The sequence below is a fragment of the Mesoplodon densirostris genome, chromosome 4, assembly GCF_025265405.1.
Source record: "Mesoplodon densirostris isolate mMesDen1 chromosome 4, mMesDen1 primary haplotype, whole genome shotgun sequence".
NCBI classification, from domain to species: Eukaryota; Metazoa; Chordata; class Mammalia; order Artiodactyla; family Ziphiidae; genus Mesoplodon; species Mesoplodon densirostris.
In genome coordinates this window covers 173,429,362-173,451,649 of record NC_082664.1, presented here as the reverse complement: position 1 = coordinate 173,451,649, position 22,288 = coordinate 173,429,362, and the positions used below count along the sequence as shown (strand labels likewise).

Sequence of the window (22,288 nt, the reverse complement as noted above, 5' to 3'; positions counted from 1 at the left end):
AAAAGATAATATTCCTCCCCAAATTTGAATAAAGGAGGTATCTCTAAATTATTAATCCTAGAACAGCATTTCCCAGCAGAAGTTCTAATTGTGTTAAAACCCCGAGAAAAAAAAAAAAAGTTCCGTGGCCAAATAAGTTTGTAATTTCACGTCAAGTCTTACAATGTACATTAACGTAGTAGAGGTCTTGAGAAGTCATGAAGCCCACCAGCCAAACTTCCCCTACATCATCAAGCATAAGGAATACATCACCCCTTTCAGGTGATGCTTAATAAAATTGCACAAACACGCTCTAAAAATACTGTACCAGCGAGTCCACTCTTCCACACACAGTTTTCCTGTCATGGAACAGTGCTGGTCTACTACAATGAGCATTAAAAAGATAAGCTTATTATGTCAGTGGCACATAGCCAAAATGTATATTTTGACTGACTATATTCATACCTTAGAAATATTATGGCATGCATGTTTTCTTTTAGCTACTGGGCTTTCATTTCTCACTGCATCCTGGTTTAGTTTCTATAATATTCTTTATAAGTTAAAAAGAATTACTCTGGAAGTAATATTTTTTATGTCCATCCAGTAGTTATTTTCATAAGCTTAATAAAATAGAACAAAAGGTACAGCATTGGAAGATCTTAATTTTTGAGGGAAACCCATTTGATAAAACAGTCATTCTTTCGTTCCAAATCCTAGTGTAAAGGCAGCTGCAGTCAGCTGACAGCTTGTGGTTATGCTCTGATTTACAGGGGAAGGAGGAGGTTGTACTATTTTAAATGCATAATAGAGCATTCGTTTTGTCATCTGGAAGCAGAGATGGAAGAAACTCAGGGGAAATGAGAGGCATCAATGTTGCTGTTGTGGAAGGGAAGCTTTGTGGCACATTATCAGACAGCAGTGCATATTGAAGAAAATATCTGTTAGGAATGCATGTCACCAGATGTATTTTGCTTTCAAGAATGGTAGACAAATCAAATAAGAACCAGATAAAAGCCTGAGAAAAAGATGCTCAGAAGGATACTGAAGTTATTCTTTATGCCTCACTGCCCTTTACTTCTCTTGGTACCTTCCAGAGGAATCAGTATAGATGTATTTTTAGGTTGCTGTTTTCCAGCATCAATATGACAACATGATTCTGTCTTTATATCAGTAAGCAGCTTCTACTATGTTTTCCTATTTTCTGCTAGCTACAATTTACAAAGGATGTCACAGCTCTGGTAAGAACTGCACAGAAGCCATTTCCTTGCTTTACAAATCATGTTTTGTAGAGATTTGTAATAAGCCAATCTATTAAAACTGTAAGTTCGCTTAGAGGAATCTCTCCATGGTGTTAACCTTACTAATTTGCAGAATGTGTTTGTGATATATTATTTTTTTATTTTTATGTTTGGTTTTCTTTTGTGTCCTGTGCATAACTGGTGTTAAAACATAACATCTTTCTGCATCTGTATTTTTTTAAGCATCTCACACTCTCTCTTCTCCTAGTACTTTGCTGTTATGTTACGTTTGTGGCTGCACTTGAGCTTTGCAAGCTGTCTAATGCAAAGAGAGGATGTGATGATAGTCTTGAATTAAGCTTGTTTTGATTAGGGGACGGTATGTAATATGACACCACACCTAACTGTCTCAGCTGTTGAACATCGTCCTGAATTATATCAGTTAGCTCTGTTTTATAGAGTCTTGTTACTTAATTTGTTATTTTTAAGTTTTAAAAAACATTGCTAGATAATTTCATGAATAATTGATAAAAAATAATTGGAGCTGCATGCCTGCCTGTTAGTAATAGAGAAATGTCTCCTTATAACAGGTAAAAGAGACCAAATAAATCTGTACAATACAATTTTGCATTACTGTAAAATAAAAAATATAAATTATATACAGGAAGATGAATTACCTTTTTTCATATTTTACGCCTTTAATATGTACTTAATTTCTTAAATGTGCATATTCTCTATTTCTCCTGGCTGTTAGAGGATTTCATTTATCAAAATGGATTATTTTTAGCGACTCAGTAATCATTAATTGGCAAGACAGTGTTCAATGCATTATTTTTGATAGCAGTAGTGCCTAAAGTGAAGATGTATTTGGTGAAAATTTTAAATATTTTCACCTTCATTCTGGCAAAAGATCAGAGTCTTGTTTTGCTGAGATTTATTAGGCAGCCATTTAACCTGCCAACTGCTGGGGGAAAAAAAATCATAAAACTTGAAAGGGGAAATTTTTAGAAGCAAGACATCCGTATCTAATTAATGGTGGCGAGGGCGGGGTGGAGTTTGGTGCGTTTCAGGTCTTTTGAGAAAATAGGCAATTGTAATTTATATTTTTTGCAAATTCTGCAATTTATTTGATTTCTGAGAGACTAGCCCTTTTCTGAATTTGTGGAGTACCCTTACACTGTGTTTGCCTGCATGCTTTAGTGAATGCCACCCCAGAGCAGGGCACTGTAAAATAACATAGTGCATCGCAAGAATGGAAACAAGTGTTCCTTTGATGACTCTGAAGTGACCCCTTTCTCTCATCTTCATGTAGGCGTATTCTCAAGATGCCTACCTGAAGGGCAACGAAGCCTACAGCGGCAATGCCCGCAACATACCTGAACCTCCACCGGTCTGCTACCCCTGGCTGCCACCCGCCCCTCCCGCCCCGGTGCAGCCCCCTGAAACAGCCCCTCCAGACTCCTCCACGAGCAAACCGCAGACCAGTCCCCCGGTATTGACGCAGCCCGGCAGGGCCTACAGGATGGAAATACAAGTGCCTCCGTCACCACCAGAGGTGGCCAAGTCCAACACAGCAGTGTGTGTCTGCAGTGAAAGCGTAAGGACCGTCATTGTACCTTCTGAGAAGGTTATAGATTTGTTACCTAATAGAAGCAACCACACGGTTCCCTCCCACAGAACTGAGGAAGTGAGGTATGGCAGGAACGAGCAGACCTCTTTCAAAACAGCATCAAGAACCACATCGCCACCATCCTCGATTCCCACATCCCATCTCATCCATCAGACCAGCTCCAGGTCGTTGGAAACTTCTGGCATCTTACTTAAATCAGGCCATTACAGTGGACACTCAGAAGGACTGGCAAGCGGCAGGTCTCCAGCTGTGGATTCTCCTCCCGTATCTGTCAATCACTATTCTCCAAACTCCCATCAGCACATAGACTGGAAAAACTATAAAACTTACAAAGAGTATATTGATAACCGGCGGTTGCACATGGGTTGTCGGACAATTCAAGAAAGGTTAGATAGTTTACGAGCAGCCTCGCAGAGCACAACAGATTATAACCAGGTGGTACTGAACCGCGCTGCCTTGCAGATACGACGTCGGAGCACCTCTCAGGACCGAGTGCCCCAGTCCGTTCAGATCCGGCAACGCAGCGTGTCTCAGGAGAGGCTGGAGGACTCTGTGTTGATGAAGTACTGTCCAAGGAGCGCATCTCAAGGAGCGCTGACATCTCCTTCTATTAGTTTTAGTAACCATAGAACTCGCTCGTGGGATTTTATCCAGGGACAGGGTGAAACCTTAGAAAACGTCCATTCTGAATGTCCACCACCCGATGCAAAGGGAGAAGGAAAGCAGACTTACAAGTGGAGTGGATTTACCGAGCAGGATGATCGGCGAGGTATTTATGAAAGGCATAGGCAGCAAGAGATTCACAAAGCTTTCCGAGGTTCCAGTTTTACAGTGGCTCCGAGTGTTGTGAATTCTGACAACAGGCGAGTGAGTGGCAGAGGGGTGGAACTGGTGTCTCAGTTTAAAAGAATTCCAGCAGATCTGAAACCACTGCAGCCCAACAGGAATTTTCAAACTACCTGCGGAATGTCCCAGCCTCGAGGTATTTCACAAGACAGGTCACCTCTTGTGAAAGTCCGAAACAATTCTCTGAAAGCACCTACGCACGTCACAAAACCACCCTCCAGCCAGAACTCGTTTATTTCCATCAAAGACCAAAGACCAGTAAATCACTTGCATCAAAACAGTCTTTTGAATCAGCAGACATGGTTAAGGACTGAAACTACCCCCGATCACCACGTGGACACTGGGAAATCCCGCTCTCTATCCGGAGCTCCTGTTAAGCCCACCCCTCCGATGAGTGAGAACGCTGGCACTCCAGATTTGGAATTATCCGTCACTCAAAGGGATCAAGATTTAAATTTACAAGAGGCTGAAATTCAGCAATCAAATGCTGTAGATACTAAAGAAACTGTCATCCTAAGAGAAAAACCTCCATCTGGTCGCCAAACGCCGCAGCCTTTAAGGCATCAGTCTTACATCTTAGCAGTGAATGACCAAGAGCCAGGGTCAGACACCACTTGCTGGCTACCTAATGATGCTCGCCGAGAGGTCCATATAAAAAGGATGGAGGAGAGGAAGGCCTCAAGTACCAGTCCACCCGGTGATTCCTTGGCTTCCATCCCATTTATAGGTGAGCTCACTTAATGGTCATTGGCTAGTATGTCAAATACTTAACACATCTTTTCAGCAAAGTATTTCTAGTTCAACAGGTACAGGAATTTTACACTGTGATCTTAAAACACTTGTTCCACATTTTCTACACTCTGCTAAAACCAGAGCCATAAGCTTTTACTCTCAAAAAGTATTTCTAGTATCCATTTTCCTTTTTTAAACTTTACATACTCAGTACCCATTTTTAATTTTGATTTTTTTTTTTTTTTTTTTTTTTTTTTGCGGTATGCGGGCCTCTCACTGTTGTGGCCTCTCCCGTTGTGGAGCACAGGCTCTGGACGCGCAGGCTCAGTGGCCATGGCTCACGGGCCCAGCCACTCCGCGGCATGTGGGATCTTCCCAGACCAGGGCACGAACCCGTGTCCCTGCATCGGCAGGCGGACTCTCAACCACTGTGCCACCAGGGAAGGCCTTTAATTTTGATTTTAATGAGACAAATCCCCACCATCTGGGGTGGGGTCAGGAGACCCATCAGCAAACCAAATTGTGCTTAGTTGTTGATTCAGCTGAAACAAAAGCCAAGTGGAACAGCTTTGATCGCTAGTAATCAACCTTTCATTTAAACAGTGCTTTTTACTTTCTAAAGCTTATTTCTTTGTAAATTTTTACTTGTGGGCCAACTGAAATGACCTCTTTGTTGTCACATTACTTTGTCTTAGAATCAATCCTGGACTAGATGGGGGGAAATTACTTAAATTACAAGCATGTGCCCTGATCTAGAACACCTATCATGTTGACTGAGGCTTTAGTCTGCTCCCAGGCTTTAGTCTGCTCACATGCCCCAGGTATATTATCCACAAAGCAGCCAATATGTTTTTAAAAATATAAATAGGATCATTTCACTCCTGATCAGAACCCTTTTTTACTTCCCGTGTTACTCAGAATAGAACCCAGAACCCAACTGCGGTGGACAAGGCCCTCTGTGATCTGAGTCACAACCCTACTCCACCTCTCACCCCTACCTCCCGTCTTCCTGTGCATGCCATCTTCACACACGCCAGCCTCCTAGCAGTCCTGAAACGCGCCAAGCACACCCTGCTTCAGCGCCCTGGCACCAGTTCCAAGGCTTGGAGTGCATTCCAGAGATATTCACAAGACTCGCGCTCTCTCAGTACATTTGGGCCTCTGCTCAGATACTGCCTTATCAAAGCAGCCTTTCCAGACCAGCCTATCTAAAATACACACAGAACCTGACATTCTCTATCTCCTTAAGCTACTTTATTTATCTTTATACCACTTGTTTCCACTTGGCATTTGTATTTTTTGTTTATTACATGTTGCTCTGCAGAGCTAAAACACGAGCTATGCCAGAGCCAGGATTTTAGATCTTTTGTTCACTTCTGTGTCCTTAATGCCTGGCAAGGAGAAGGCACTCGATATTTGTCAAAATAATAGGTGAATGATAATTTTGATTTGATGGTTAAATGTGTAGCAAAACAAAACAAATTTTCATCATAATTACTATGCAGCTCTAAGATATCATATGCTAACAGGATTATCATATATGTCCTTCGTATTATCTTCATTTAATAAATGAGAAATTTAAGCTATTGAGAGGTTAAATAACTTCCCCAAAGTCACACAGTCAATATGCAATAGAGACTTCCCTGATTCAGCCTCACTGCAGAGCACAACTCCAGAGGGCACCATTTATACAGAATGCGTTGTGAACAGCGCCCTCTGGAGGTGTGTGATGCAAGGCTTGCTTTGAGGCCAAGGCCATACTCTCACTCAACCTGTTACCCCATGGGTTCAGGAAGAGTTTGCCATAATTTTGTAATATATTGTATTCTCTTTCAGTACTGTTTCAGACTTTTTCTCTTCTAGAGAAACTTATTAAAGCTGTTGAGCTCTTGGACTGTCAGGTGACACTGTCAGAATCAGTTTTTTTTAAAAAGTTCCACATAACTTATATTTTTTATAAATATGACATATTCAAGTTGTAAACATTGTAGGGACTCTCAACCTAAATTGTGCTCATATTTGTATCTGTACCCTTAAGGCCAGCCTCAAAGAATAGTAGAATTCTATTGTAGATGGAAATGATAGATATTTTATAGAAATGATTATTTTATGATTTTTTTTAACATAAAAAGCCCTACAACCCATGGCTGTATTTCCCAGGCCTGTGAGATGTTACCAGAATAATGGCATTATACTTTCTTCCTACTTAGTAAGAATAATATAATGAAGTTATATTGGAGTAATAGTAAGTTCACTAGTTCTATCTGTTAATATTTCTAGGTACAGGAATAAATCAAAAGGTTAATTATGCTTTTAAAGAGAAGTTTGGCTAAAATATAAAACAAATTTATTTAATTCTCTATATACATAAAGATTTAGAATAATTATTAAAATAGACCATTTTGTTTATTAAAAATAAAAATGCTCACTAATTTGTTCTGATCACATTCTACTTTAAGTACTTATTAGAGTCTCCTTAGTTCCTACTGAAGGACATCTTCTGTTTTATGAATCATGACTTAAAAGTCCCCCAGCATAGAAATGTCTTTATAATCCATTTATTTCCTGTATGCCTCCCAGGACTTTAATATATTGCATATGATTACTCTGGTATATCATTTGAACAGCACCAGTGGAATAGGGTAGAATACAGAACTGAGATATGAACACAGAATTGATTTTACTGTTTCAGATGTAAATGCTGTCTATGGATGTAAGTGTTCTTAAGTTCCAAAATTTAATATTGAAATCCTTTTATTATTGAGCTTCAAAGTTTTATCTGACCAATGGGTATTTGTCTTTCCAATCTAGCTTTTTTTTTTTTTTTTTTTTTTTGCGGTACGTGGGCCTCTCACTGTTGCGGCCTCTCCCGTCGCGGAGCGCAGGCTCAGCGGCCATGGCTCACGGGCCCAGCCGCTCCGCGGCATGTGGGATCTTCCCAGACCGGGGCACGAACCCGTGTCCCCTGCATTGGCAGGAGGACTCTCAACCACTGCGCCACCAGGGAAGCCCCAATCTAGCTATTTTTTAAAATATGTGTTTTACTGGGATAGACTTCAGCATTGAAACGGACTAAAAGAGACTATTTGCAATGTTTCTCAAAGTATTTTCTAGGAACACTAATTCCATTTGATAAAGGGGGAAAAACAAAAAAGTTTAGTGATGAAATAAATTGAGAAATGCTGGGTTTTGAAAGTTAAAGAAGTTTTGTCTGTCTTCACCATAGAACTCTCAGCGTCATTAACATGCTCCTATATATCGTGAATTTTCTAGACAGGATATAGTACAATTTGTCTCAGAAGTATTTGACCATGAATCCTTTCTTTCATTTAGAGTATTTCAGTTTAGTATACCATAAAACACACTTTGGAGAATGTTGGTCTATACTCTATGCTACTTTATGGAACATTTAAATTAAAAGGAAGAAAAGAATTAAGGCTTGCTGTTGTATCGTCACACTACAGGGTCTTTAATAGTCTGTGAATTTAATAGTTATTTTTCTTACTTGAAAACATTATAACCAATGCAAAATAAATAAATAAATAAATAAATAAATAGGTGCCTTGGCTTTATTCCCAAAATATCACAGAATGGAGCCAATTTATTTACTTAGTTATCTGTGTAATACAGAGCTAATGAAACATCTTGCAAAAGGAAAATTTTCCAACATTTTGTTACACATTTAATATCTAATATTCCTTTGGGGTCACATAGACTTAGAAAAATGAAGAAAATAAACGACTTTGTTTTTAAATTAGGAATATCAGTCATTAGCAGTAATTTGTTTATGCCCACTCCCACACATCGTGCTCTTGTAAAGCTTCATAGTAAGTCCTGAAAATAAATTTCAATGTCTTTCACAAGTAAACACAAAACGAGTAATGAGTTCCTAAGTAATTTGTTCTATAGTAGCAGGTATTAAGGTATATTCTCCAATCCTGATTTTCTATGTTTCTTTTTACTACTCATAACTATTAATATAAAGAAACCAGCTGTATTACCCACATCGAGTTCCTCTCAAATTCGTTCTCCCCTCTTTTTTGCCGTACTTTTAATACTTCTTGTTCTTCTCACCCCAAAGTTGGCCAGTATGTGTGTACTTAATTAGGATTAGCCTAAATAAAATTGAATTTGATTGGTGTAGCTGTGCTGGCCCTGGCATTTGAAACCAATTTAGAAGTTTTGTAGGATATAGCTGGATTACAGTGTCTCTATAGGTAAATTTAGCTATCTGAAAGTTACCCTTTCAGATAACTGGGACTGGGTGATTGGGTGACTAAATAATAATTCTGCATTTAATATTCCCTTTTCTTAGCTCAGATTCCCCAAGTTTGAATTGGCATCTTCTTACTAGATAAATTTCTGTGTTCCAAGTTTAACAAAACTGCTCACCACAGAATAATTTTAGATTTTCATTTATCTTCCTTTTGGTAGTTGGCTTTTATCCCAAAATATTTCAAATTGATCTGTAGCACACCTTATAGAATACTATGCTTATTTCCTTAGGGAAATAAAATTTTTTTAAACTTCGCACTTATAAAAATTATAGAATTGTATCCCTAAAGCAGACTTTCTGGATTTTCAGCTAGTTCCTTTAATGTTGAAAAGAGATCCAATAGTGACTACACTCTCAGCCAGATCTGTCAGTTTTTAAAATAAATGCAAACCTCAAAAGCCCCCTAAAAAATCCTTGGCTTATGAAAGCCCAAAAGTATTTTATATTCTTACATAAATTAAACAGATACTTTTATCCCTTTTGTGGATTTATTGTTGTAGTCCCCTTGAGCTAGAAGTGACCCTTCCTGATAATCCTAGTCCAATTTCTTTATAGGGAATGAATTTAATACCCAGAGGAATTAAGTGGCTTTCACAGAGTCCAACAAGGCAAGTCCTTTGACCTCTCCCCTGCTCAGTCTTTCCATTCCTAACAGCTGGCTTATTCTGTGTGCTAAAATAAATCGTTCTGAAGATGGATTTGTGACCATCGGTGCCTAATATTTATTAATTTCTTTTAAGGTAAATGTTGGATTCCTTGAAATTAGTACTTCCAGCATTTGTCAGCTGGCAAGCTGGGTCATCTTTCATACACATGCGCCCCTCACATACACACAAACCCATGAAATCTTACAACCTCTAGTTAACTTGTCTGACCCATGAACCTGCAGAAATGCAGCCAAGTAACTGTGACACATTCCCGGTGGTTCTTTCAATAATGAATACTGATTACTGTTGTATTATTTTATCATTACTGATGATACCTATTTCCTCTCACCTTACAGATGAGCCCACTAGCCCCAGCATCGATCACGATATCCCACACATCCCCGCCTCTGCCGTCATCTCTGCTTCCACCTCCCAGATACCCTCCATAGCAGCGGCCCCTCCCAGCCTCACAACTTCAGCTCCTTTAATTCGACGTCAGCTCTCCCATGACCAGGGTACGTTTCAAGGAGCAGTTATGTGAACTGTCTTACGTTCTCAGTTTTCCATTTAGAATACTGTGACACCCCGTGATCTCCTCGCCATTTAAAAAGAATCTGGAAACCACTTGCGCATGTCTAAATGTTAGGTTTTGATTGCAGAATCTGTTGGACCTCCTAGCCTGGATGCCCAGCCTAGCTCAAAGACAGAACGATCAAAATCATATGATGAGGGCCTGGATGATTACAGAGAAGATGCAAAACTGTAAGTCTCAAGCGTGTTATCTTAAATACTTGTTAGTGGGTGCTCAGTATGACCTTGACATGTAAATACTGAATTTACTGATGCCTTTTATATTTTCTAACTTTGTGACATTATGCAAATAAAAAATCAAAGTTGCGGGCTTTCCTGGTGGCACAGTGGTTGAGAGTCTGCCTGCCGATGCAGGGGACACGGGTTCGTGCCCCGGTCCGGGAGGATCCCACATACCGCGGAGCGGCTGGGCCCGTGAGCCGTGGCCGCTGGGCCTGCACGTCTGGAGCCTGTGCTCCACAACGGGAGAGGCCACGGCAGTGAGAGGCCCACGTACCGCAAAAAAAAAAAAAAAAGAAAAAAAAATCAAAGTTGTGACATGATAATACATTCAATTGAATTTCTTAAAAAATTAATGTTTAAAAATCAGTAATACACAAACATAATACAAAATACATATAAAAATATATATATTAAATAATTACTTCTGCTTTAGACCTTCAGTCACCCAGTTCTACTCTCAGATGTAACTATGCTATCATTTTGTATAATTCCAGAGCTATTCTGTGCATAAAATCATGCACACATTTACGTACGCTTGTATACGTTTGTGTGTGCTCTAATTGTGTTTATAAACAAATGATAGGTGCTGTACACACTTACCTTGGAGAGCATTCAGTGCATGTATGCCTGGCTTATTCCTTTTCATGATTGTTTAATTTTCCACTGAGTAGTTATATCATAATATATTTAACTGGTATTCTGTATTCTAACAGACATTTAGATTGATCAAATCTTACGCTACAATAAATAATCCTTCGGTGCCTATATTTGTACATAGTTCATTTAGCATATATGTGAGTGAGTACAGTTGGAAAAAGGATTGTTACATCAAAGGGTATGTGTATTTTTTACTTTAATATCTATTGTCAGTTGCTCTCCAATTTATTCCTCCTTAACTAGCTGCCTAAGGGGAGTCTGTGTGAGGTGTGGCCAAGGGCAGTGGCAATGGCTAGCAGGGATTTTTCTAATGATGCAGGGTGGGATGTGTGAGCCATTTTAGCCTTTACTCTCCCTCATTAAAAGGTATCAGTAAACAGCCACATTTCAGAGTTGCCTTCACCTTACCCCAGCTACACAGTGCTTCCTGCAAAGATGGCAGGACCGTGTGTTTCCTCCTTCATCCTCACCTCCCCTGACGCTCCTTGGTGATCAGTGAGGCTCCTGTCACTGGTACCCCCTTTCCTGTTGTTCCAACAAGGGAAGCTTGGTTTTGATCTCTCAGAGAACAGCGCTCTGCAGTTTTGTTTGAGACGTGTAAGCACTGGCGCCCTCTCTCCCCGTATCCACTTTTTACTTCACTTCATTTAACCCCACTTCTTCATATGCTGTAGTTTAGATTACAGGCGTCTCCTGATGTTGTCGAAGATGAGTTTGCATATCTATTTCTGGTTGCCTTGTTGGGGGTTGGGGGGCTCTGAGAGGAGAGGACAGCGCCATCTTCAATCACACCTTAAAATCCTAAGTTCCTTAATGAACTTTGAATTAAAACAACAACAAAACAAGTTTGTCCCATAAGTTTAAATTGTTTTTGAATAATTAATGTGAGCCTGTCCTCCGAAGCCCTAAGCTTATTCAGTGGCAGCTGCTGTTCTCTGTACTGAAACATCCAGAATATGGTCTGAGGGAAGAGTGGCGGCCATGACCAGCCCTGATAATGCACTTGCTGCCGCGTGTCCACAAGCTGGACAAGTGTGGAAGTGCCTGTCTCTATCTGACCGCTGATGGCGACCACTGACCAGTCATTATTGACAGTGTGAAAATCCTTAATAGAGCATTACACCTGTGGGTAAATAATAACATAAAGCCTAATGTCTAGTCTGAGTAGCTTTTTCCTTGATATAAAAAAAAAGGATAAGAAAATCTCACCTTTTATTCAGAGATGGTTTTAAGTTACAGTTTAAGAAAACTTCTATCATGGAATCGAAAGTTTAAGTACTTATAAAACTAGCTGTTTTTCCTCATTTGCATCAAACTCTGATCATTTAACATGGTGACGATGAAATGTCAGCTTATTAATGAAAGGGTAGTTGTAATAGTCAAATTACTTTTACATCTTTAAGGTATTTTTTATGCATTTACTGCAAATACTTCTTTTTCAACAGGTCCTTTAAGCATGTATCTAGCCTGAAGGGAATCAAGGTAGGTATTCATTATTTTTAAAATTTCGGTAAATGATAAATGTTTCTATTTACCTGAATTTACTTTAGCTCTTCATAGAGAATTATTTCTTTTATCCATTAGGTATTTCATATTTAAATATCATAACCTCCTATTCTATAACTTTCAAGTGCATTTGGAAAATATCACTCTAAGTTGTGATTTCGAAACATATTCATCAAATATATAGCAGTTTACATACATTGTGCTGATTTTTCTTATTTTGTAAGTTTATGGACAAATATTTAACTGCCCAGCAGTATGTTTTTTTTCTATCCTCAACATTATTATTTCCTGCCTCCCCCCAGTTCCCCCCAATACAATCCGCCCTGTCCTCTCTTGTTTATCCTTCCCTCATGCCTTTCCCTCAATGAAACAATAAAAGCTGTTAGACAGGAATTTCCTTATTTTACTTTCTCCAAAAATACCAGGACCGTCATTTATACCCACACTTTCTGCCTTCCTTACCCTTATCTTAATAAGTATTTTTTTACGTGGCACATTATCCTATTAAGCACAAACACCCACGTTTCTGCTTTGGATTCCATCACTTTTCACTTTCTCAAGACCCCTCTCTCTTCCGCATAATCACTCTTTCCATTGGCTCAGTCACCATCATATAGAAGCATGTTCTATGATTTCCTGTATTTAAAAGAAAAACCTTCCTCGAATCCACGTCCCCCTCTGTTTACTGCTCCGATTTACTCTTCCATTTTTCATAGCAAAATTCTTTGGGAAAAAAATTGTCGGTAGTTTCTACTTTCCCACGTCACATCTTTCTCACCCCACACGCATCAGAATGACACTGTTCAGGCCAAGGTTACCAGTGACACTCAGGTTGCAGAACAACTGGCTGCTTGGATTTTTCACTTATTTGACCTTTCAGGAGTATCCAACATAATTTCCCACTTACTTTCTGAAACACTTTCTTCTGCTGGTTTCCATTTCTGCCTCTGCATAATATTTAAAATGTTGGAGAGTCTAGAGCTGGTTCTGACTCCCCTTTCCTCTCCACCTACCCTCATTTCCTCGATGCTCCTACCCAGAGATCTCCCCGCGTGTACATTGCCAGCCTTGACTTCTTCCCCAAACCGAGGCTCATGTGGGCTCCTGCCCTGCACCATCTCCATTTGGGTGTTTTACAAGCAATTCAAGGTTTCCATGACTAAGTAGACCTCAGTGACCCCCCAGACATGTGTATCCCTCCTTTTCCCCCATCTGTCTAAGTCCACTTCAATTTACCCACTTGTTCAAGCGCCAGGTCTAGGAATGAAGCTTGTTTCTTATTTTCCCTTTCAAATGGTGTCCGCTCTACCTCCAGGACATACCCTGAACGTTTACCTTCCTCTCTGTCTTCACTTTCACAACTTTAGTCCCAGCTGCCACCGTCCCTCACCTGGATTCCCACAGTACCACCTCCTTTCATGGTTTCCCTTTCAACTTCGTTCTCCAGGTAGCAAGCAGAGCGACCTTTCAGCTGTATGATCAGATGATGTTACTCCTCTGATTCATCACTTCATGGCCTCCTGCACACTCCTGCCACAGCCTGAAGTACCCTGAACAATCTATAACTAGCTGTTTCTCTTACTCCTGTGGAAAAGTGAACATTTAAAATGATAACAGTGAGGGAATGCCCTCGGGGTCCAGTGGTTAGGACTCTGGACCCTGGGTTCCATCCCTGGTTGGGGAGCTAAGATCCCACATGCCTTGATGTGGCCAAAAAAAAAATGATAACAATGAATGTACATTCAGTAGCTATATATTCTCGTTGAATTTTTCTTTCCCCTGATCTTTCGTGGTTGCCTCTTTTTAAAATGTTTTCTCCAAATTTCATCTCACATGTTCTTTCTGCAGAGAGGTCTCACCTCAGCACCACCAGTTTATAGCTGCTGCTCTGTTGTTCCTTACTGCATCTCCCTGTTTCATTCTCCGAATGACACGAATCACAATCTGATCATTTTCTTGTTTTATTTTTCTTTCTTCTTTGCCTTTTCCCACTAAAATGTGAGCTCTTGAGAGTAGGTAAATTATACTATTTCTATTATTTTTTAGTGGTTAAAAAAATTCCTTCAGGTGACTTTAAAAATGATGGTGGTCAATACACATTTTTTTAAAAAGCAAAACCAGAAATTTTTCTAATGTAATTGATAAAGTTAGGGTTTTTCAAAAATAGCCTCTCGTTTGGGAGATTTAGTAAAAGACTTTTTCAGCAAAACAATTTCAACATGCAAATACTTATAAAGAAAAAAGCTGACATTTTGCTATGTTTTCTTTGGCCTTTTCTATAGATCACAGACAGCCAAAAGTCATCAGAAGATTCTGGATCCCGGAAAGATTCTTCCTCAGAGGTTTTCAGCGATGCTGCCAAGGAAGGGTGGCTTCATTTCAGGCCACTTATCACCGATAGGGGCAAGGTAGTGTGTTTTCTCAGCTATTGTGAGCGTGTGAAATGCAGGCCCTGAAAAATAAAGCATTAAGTCTCTATACATAAAATGGCAAAATATCCAGAATAAAGAGTGGAAAACATTTATAATATCTTTTTCTACATAAAGGAAAAATCATTTTTACTAATTCTAAGCAGAGCTTTAATTTTATACCTTTTTCATCCTTTATATCAATTACATGTGGAATATGTTGTCTTACATCTTGTCAATGTAAAAGAGACATCAGAGTATTTAAGAAGGAACTCTGCTTTTCTTATTAAGTAGTTTATTACGAATGGATTATTACAGAGTAGTACTTTAGGGACCGGCAGTTCTCCATATTAATAATTTTAAAATTTTTATTCAGTATCTCCCAGTTTACTCAAGTTGCCTTTTTTTTTTTTGAGTTTTTTTTTTCAACATCTTTATTGGAGTATAATTCCTTTACAATGGTGTGTTAGTTTCTGCTGTAGAACAAAGTGAATCAGCTATACATATACATATATCCCCATATCTCCTCTCTCTTGTGTCTCCCTCTCACCCTCCCTATCCCCCCTCCAGGTGGTCACAAAGCACCGAGCTGATGTCCCTGTGCTATGCGGCTGCTTCCCACTAGCTATCTGTTTTACATTTGGTAGTGTATATATGTCCATGCCTCTCTCTCGCTTTGTCACAGCTTTCCCTTCCCGCTCCCCATATCCTCAAGTCCATTGTCTACTTCTGTGTCTTTATTCCTGTCCTGTCCCTAGGTTCTTCAGAACCACTTTTTTTTTTAAGATTCCATATGTATGTGTTAGCATATGGTATTTGTTTTTCTCTTCATGACTTGCTTCACTCTGTATGATAGTCTCTAGGTCCATCCACCTCACTACAAATAACTCAGTTTCATTTCTTTTTACGGCTGAGTATTATTCCATTGTATATATGTGCCACATCTTCTTCATCCATTCATCTGTCAGTGGACACTTAGGTTGCTTCCATGTCCTGGCTATTACAAATAGAGCTACGATGAACATTGTGGTACATGACTCTTTTTGAATTATGGTTTCCTCAGGGTATATGCCAAGTAGTGGGATTGCTAGGTCGTATGCTAGTTCTATTTTTAGATTTTTGAGGAAACTCCATACTGTTCTCCATAGTGGCTGTATCAATTTACATTCCCACTAACAGTGCAAGAGAGTTCCCTTTTCTCCACACCCTCTCCAGCATTTCTTGTTTGTAGATTTTTTGATGATGGCCATTCTGACTGGTGTGAGGTGATACCTCATTGTAGTTTTGACTTGCATTTCTCTAATGATTAGTGATGTTGAGCATCCTTTCATGTGTTTGTTGACAATCTGTATATCTTCTCTGGAGAAATGTCTATTTAGGTCTTATGCCCATTTTTGGATTGGGTTGTTTGGCTTTTTTTGATATTGAGCTGCTTATATATTTTGGAGATGAATCCTTTGTCAGTTGCTTCGTTCGCAAATATTTTCTCCCATTCTGAGGATTGTCTTTTCATCTTGTTTAAGGTTTCCTTTGCTATGCAAAAGCTTTTAAGTTTCATTAGGTCCCATTTGTTTATTTTTGTTTTTATTTCCATTTCTCTAGGAGGTGGGTCAAAAAGGATCTTGCTGTGATTTATGTCATGGAGTGTTCTGCCTATGTTTTCCTCTAAGAATTTTATAGTGTCTGGCCCTACATTTAGGTCTTTAATACATTTTGAGTTTATTTTTGTGTATGGTGTTAGGGAGTGTTTTAATTTCATTCTTTTACATGTAGCTGTCCAGTTTTCCCAGCACCACTTATTGAAGAGGCTGTCTTTTCTCCATTGTATATTCTTGCATCGTTTATCAAAGATAAGGTGACCATATGGGCGTGGGTTTATCTCTGGGCTTTCTATCCTGTTCCATTGATCTATATTTCTATTTTTTTTGCCAGTACCATACTGTGTTGATTACTGTAGCTTTGTAGTATAGTCTGAAGTCAGGGAGCCTGATTCCTGCAGCTCCGTTTTTCCTTCACAAGATTGCTTTGGCTATTCGGGGTCTTTTGTGTTTCCATACAAATTGTGAACTTTTTTGTTCTAGTTCTGTGAAAAATGCCAGTGGTAGTTTGATAGGGATTGCATTGAATCTGTAGATTGCTTTGGGTACTGTAGTCATTTTCACAATGTTGATTCTTCCAATCCAAGAATATGGTATATCTCTCCATCTGTTTGTATCATCTTAATTTCTTTCATCAGTGTCTTACAGTTTTCTGCATACAGGTCTTTTGTCTCCTTAGGTAGGTTTATTCCTAGGTATTTTATTCTTTTTTTTCAATGGTAAATGGGAGTGTTTCCTTAATTTCCCTTTCAGATTTTTCATCAGTAGCATATAGGAATGCAAGAGATTTCTGTGCATTAATTTTGTGTCCTGCTACTTTACCAAATTCATTGATTAGCTCTAGTAGTTTTCTGGTAGCATCTTTAGGATTCTCTATGTATAGTATCATGTCATCTGCAAACAGTGACAGTTTTACTTCTTCTTTTCCGATTTGGATTCCTTTTATTTCTTTTTCTTCTCTGATTGCTGTGGCTAAAACTTCCAAAACTATGTTGAATAAGAGTGGTGAGAGTGAGCAACCTTGTCTTGTTCCTGATCTTAGTGGAAATGGTTTCAGTTTTTCACCATTGAGAATGATGTTGGCTGTGGATTTGTCATATATAGCCTTTATTATGTTGAGGTAAGTTCCCTCTGTTCCTACTTTCTGGAGAGTTTTTATCATAAATGGATGTTGAATTTTGTCAAAAGTTTTTTCTGCATCTATTGAGATGATCATATGGTTTTTCTCCTTCAGTCTGTTAATATTGTTTATCCCATTGATTGATTTGCATATACTGAATCCTTGCATCCCTGGGATAAACTCCATTTGATCATGGTGTATGATCCTTTTAATGTGCTGTTGGATTCTGTTTGCTAGTATTTTGCTGAGGATTTTTGCATCTATGTTCATCAGAGATATTGGCCTGTAGTTTTCTTTTTTTGTGACATCTTTGGTTTTGGTATCAGGGTGATGGTGGCCTCGTAGAATGAGTTTGGCAGTGTTCCTCCCTCTGCTATATTTTGGAATAGTCTGAGAAGGATAGGTGTTAGCTCTTCTCTAAATCTTTGATAGAATTTGCCTGTGAAGCCATCTGGTCCTGGGCTTTTGTTTGTTGGAAGATTTTTAATCACAGTTTCAATTTCAGTGCTTGTGTTCAGTGCTTGTCTGTTCGTATTTTCTATTTCTTCCTGGTTCAGTCTCAGAAGGTTGTGCTTTTTTAAGAATTTGTCCATTTCTTCCAGGTTGTCCATTTTATTGGCATATAGTTGTTTGTAGTAATCTATCATGCTCCTTTGTATTTCTGCAGTGTCAGTTGTTAATTCTGCTTTATCATTTCTAATTCTGTTGATTTGAGTCTTCTCCCTTTTTTCCTTGATGAGTCTGGCTAATGGTTTATCAGTTTTGTTTATCTTCTCAAAGAACCAGCTTTTAGTTTTATTGATATTTGCTATTGTTTCCTTCATTTCTTTTTATTTCTGATCTGATCTTTATGATTTCTTCTCTTCTGCTAACTTTGCAGTTTTTTTGTTCTTCTTTCTCTAATTCCTTTAGGTGTAAGGTTAGGTTTTTTATTTGTGTTGTTTCTTGTTTCTTGAGGTAAGATTGTATTGCTATAAACTTCCCTCTTAGGACTGCTTTTGCTGTGTCCCATAGGTTTTAGGTCATCGTGTTTTCATTGTCATTTGTTTTTAGGTATTTTTTGATTTCCTCTTTGATTTCTTCAGTGATCTCTTGGTTATTTAGTAGTGTATTGTTTAGCCTCCATGTGTTTTTATTTTTTACAAATTTTTTCCTATAATTGATACCTAGTCTCATAGCGTTGTGCTCGGAACAGATTCTTGGTACAATTTCAATTTTCTTAACTTTACCAAGGCTTGATTTGTGACCCAAGATATGATCTATCCTGGAGAATCTTCAATGAGCTCTGGAGAAAAAAGTATAATCTGCTGTTTTTGGATGGAATGTCCTGTAAATATCAATTAAGTCCATCTTGTTTAATGTATCATTTAAAGCTTTTGTTTCCTTAATTTTGTTTCATTTTGGATGATCTGTCCATTGGTGAAAGTGGGGTGTTAAAGTCCCCTACTATGAATGTGTTACTGTCGATTTCCCCTTTTATGGCTGTTAGCACTTGCCTTATGTATTGAGGTGCTCCTATGTTGGGTGCATAAATGTTTACAATTGTTATATCTTTTTCTTGGATTGATCCCCTGATCAGCATGTAGTATCCTTCTTTGTCTCTTGTAATAGTCTTTATTTTAAAGTCTATTTTGTCTGATATGAGAGTTGCTACTCCAGTTTTTTTTTGATTTCCATTTGCATGGAATGTCTTTTTCCACCCCCTCACTTTCAGTCTGTATGTGTACCTAGGTCTGAAGTGGGTCTCTTGTACACAACATATATATGGATATTGTTTTTGTATCCATTCAGCCAGTCTATGTCTTTTGGTGGGAGCATTTAATCCACTTACATTTAACGTAGTTATCAATATGTATGTTCCTATTACCATTTTCTTAATTGTTTTGGGTTTGTTATTGTAAGTCTTTTCCTTCTCTTGTTTCCTGCCTAGAGAAGTTCCTTTAGCATTTGTTGTAGAGATGGTTTGGTGGTGCCGAATTCTCTTAACTTCTGCTCGTCTGTAAAGATTTTAATTTTTCCGTCGAATCTGAATGAGATCCTTGCTGAGTAGAGTAATCTTGGTTGTAGGTTTTTCCCTTTCATCACTTTAAACATGTTCTGCCACTCCCTTCTGGCATGCAGAGTTTCAAGTTGCCTTTATAATAATTTTATTGTTTCCCCTTATTTTATAAATATAGAGGTATTTAAATGAATATCATTATCAATATATGCTTCATTAAGTAGATAACAGTGTAAGAAAAACTTCACCAGAAAATTTTCTACAATATTTGTGCAGCTAAATTTATAAGAAAACTTTAATACTGTCAAAAGAGTATCAAATTTTTTTTTTAGAAAACCCATCTTGCATGTTGTTGCTTGACCGTAAAGTTGATAAATTTTGTTAACTAAATTCATTACGTGTACATATCCTTTGGGGATTACTTTTTTCAGTGTTTGTCATTTGCGTGATCTAAGACTTGTCTTAAGCCTCGCTTTCACTCAAAGGATTTTTCTGACTGACCTTTTTCCTTAATTTCTATTCCCTTAGCATTTTGTATGTATTTTGCTACACTCGCCTTATCCTAATTAACTTTGTTCATTTTATTTTCTCAACCCAATTAAAGTTGAGATTTCATTGCCCTTGATTGTGATAGGAATACATTACCCAACTTGGTTTACGTTCCACACTTTTTGTCTTTCCTGCCCTAACAAATATATATTGACGTAAAGCAGGCACCTGCCACATTGGGTATACATTTAAGCGTGTTAACAGTGTTGCTAGATGCATCTGTCCTGTCACTAAGATTTAGCCAAGTGTTGAGTATGCCTGATCTGTCTCATGTTCTCCAGCGAGTTGGTGGAAGTATTCGACCATGGAAGCAGATGTATGTTGTACTTCGGGGCCATTCGCTGTACCTGTACAAAGATAAACGAGAACAGACGACTCCGTCTGAAGAGGAACAGCCCATCAGTGTTAACGCTTGCTTAATAGACATCTCTTACAGCGAGACCAAGAGGAAGAATGTCTTTCGACTCACCACATCCGACTGTGAGTGCCTGTTTCAGGCTGAAGACAGGGACGACATGCTAGCCTGGATCAAGAGCATCCAGGAGAGCAGCAACTTAAATGAGGAGGTTAGTGTCCAAAATGACGTTGATAAAACTGACGCTGTCACAACATTTTCTTTTTAAAGAAGACTGAAAGAATCTGATACATCATTTTTAAAAAATTATAATGTGCTATCTTCACTTAAAAATAGTTGATCAGGGCTTCCCTGGTGGCTCAGTGGTTAAGAATCTGCCTGCCAATGCAGGGCACACGGGTTCGAGCCCTGGTCCGGGAGGATCCCACGTGCCGTGGAGCAGCTCAGCCCGTGCACCACAGCTACTGAGCCTGCGCTCTAGAGCCCATGAGCCCCAACTACTGAGCCCGTGTGCCTAGAGCCTGTGCTCCACGACAAGAGAAGCCACTGCAATGAGAAGCGTCTGCACAACGAAGAGTAGCCCCTGTTCACAGCAAGTAGAGAAAGCCCGCACACAGCAACAAAGACCCAACTCAGCCAAAAATAAATAAATGAAATAAATAAGTTAAAGAAAAGAAAAAGTTGATCAGAAGGAAAATTCAGGGACTTCCCTGGCATTCAGTGGTTAGGACTCCGTGCTTTCACTGCCAAGGACACAGGTTCGATCCCTGTTTGAGGAACTAAGATTCCACCAGCCACACAGCGCAGCCAAAGAAAAAGGAAAACTCAAGTGTACCTATTTTATATTATTTTCACTTATTGGGAAAATCACCATTACTGACCTAGAAAAACAGATTATTCATATATTCTGCATACTTTCTCAGAAGCAGTGAAGCACTGAGCAGAGACCTAGGTTCCTAGTCCTGGTCATTACCTTTATGACTGGATAATTCCAGATCTGTTTCTTTGTGTCAAAACCAGGGTTGTTGTGGGCTTAAGTTACAGTAAAAATGCTTCTCCAAACAAATTGCTGTGTAAATGCAGAGACACTGATAGCATGATTCTTGTTAATGAAATTATGCAGGAAAGAATATAATACAGCCTCCTGCAATACAGTGACTGGTTTCTAAGAAAACCTGTAGTATCAGAAATCATGTTATAAGCCACTTTTTCTTTTTAATAAGGAGAGTTTCTGACTCACAACCATCAAGTTATTTTTTACAGCAGAAGTTTCAGTAGTGAAGTTTTGTTTTTAAGTGAAGCTTTTTTTTTTTAAGTGTACATAACTGTAAACTTTACAGAGCAGATTCAGCAATGATTAAGTCTAGATTTTGCTCAAGGGTGCCTTTTTCCTATCATCAACACAGTTTTTCTTAGACGTTATTCTCCTTTGCGTGCCTGTTGTTACGACAGAAAAACCGCCACAAGGTTCTTTCCCCCTACTGTGCCATTACAGTATGCAGCAACACCTACATTAACCATGAAGTTATGCAAATTATGTTCTCGAATTCTGTCATTTCCATTATATCCAATTCAAGTCATGAAAACTTAGACCATAGGAAAATGCCTGTACTTTTTCTCATCTGACAGTTTACACCCTGCCTTGTTTGTCGTGAACAACGAATACCAGATCCCTATCAATACAGCCCTTTTTCTACAACCACTGCTACAAAGAGACATTAAACCTGAGTTTTGGCAAAGTAAACAGGGAGAATCACAACTTGGGTGTAGATTTTAGCTTTAAGTAGCAGTTCAAAGGAGTTCCTGTTTGGTCAGCCCCTGCTCTATGCCAGGCGTCCTGCTGGGCAGTAGATGACTTCGTCTTTGAGACATAGGGCTTTTTTAGGAATTGAATGAAGTGATGCTTATGAAGAATGCAGCCCAGTGCCTGGTAGG

At 38.9% G+C, this 22,288-nt stretch overlaps 1 protein-coding gene across 4 annotated transcripts in view; it reads left to right on the top strand.

Moving 5' to 3' along the window:
- ARHGAP21 (Rho GTPase activating protein 21) overlaps positions 1-22,288 on the top strand; it is a 131,623-nt gene that overhangs the window by 93,619 nt on the left and 15,716 nt on the right. For 2 of the 4 annotated variants that reach the window (XM_060097725.1, XM_060097723.1), the window contains exons 8-14: positions 1,188-1,217; positions 2,530-4,420; positions 9,705-9,863; positions 10,008-10,110; positions 12,264-12,300; positions 14,607-14,732; positions 20,280-20,564. In XM_060097725.1, the coding sequence (XP_059953708.1) occupies positions 1,188-1,217; positions 2,530-4,420; positions 9,705-9,863; positions 10,008-10,110; positions 12,264-12,300; positions 14,607-14,732; positions 20,280-20,564 (2,631 nt within the window). The remainder of the gene's footprint in view (positions 1-1,187; positions 1,218-2,529; positions 4,421-9,704; positions 9,864-10,007; positions 10,111-12,263; positions 12,301-14,606; positions 14,733-20,279; positions 20,565-22,288) is intronic. The other 2 variants (XM_060097727.1, XM_060097726.1) reach the window with 1 other exon arrangement.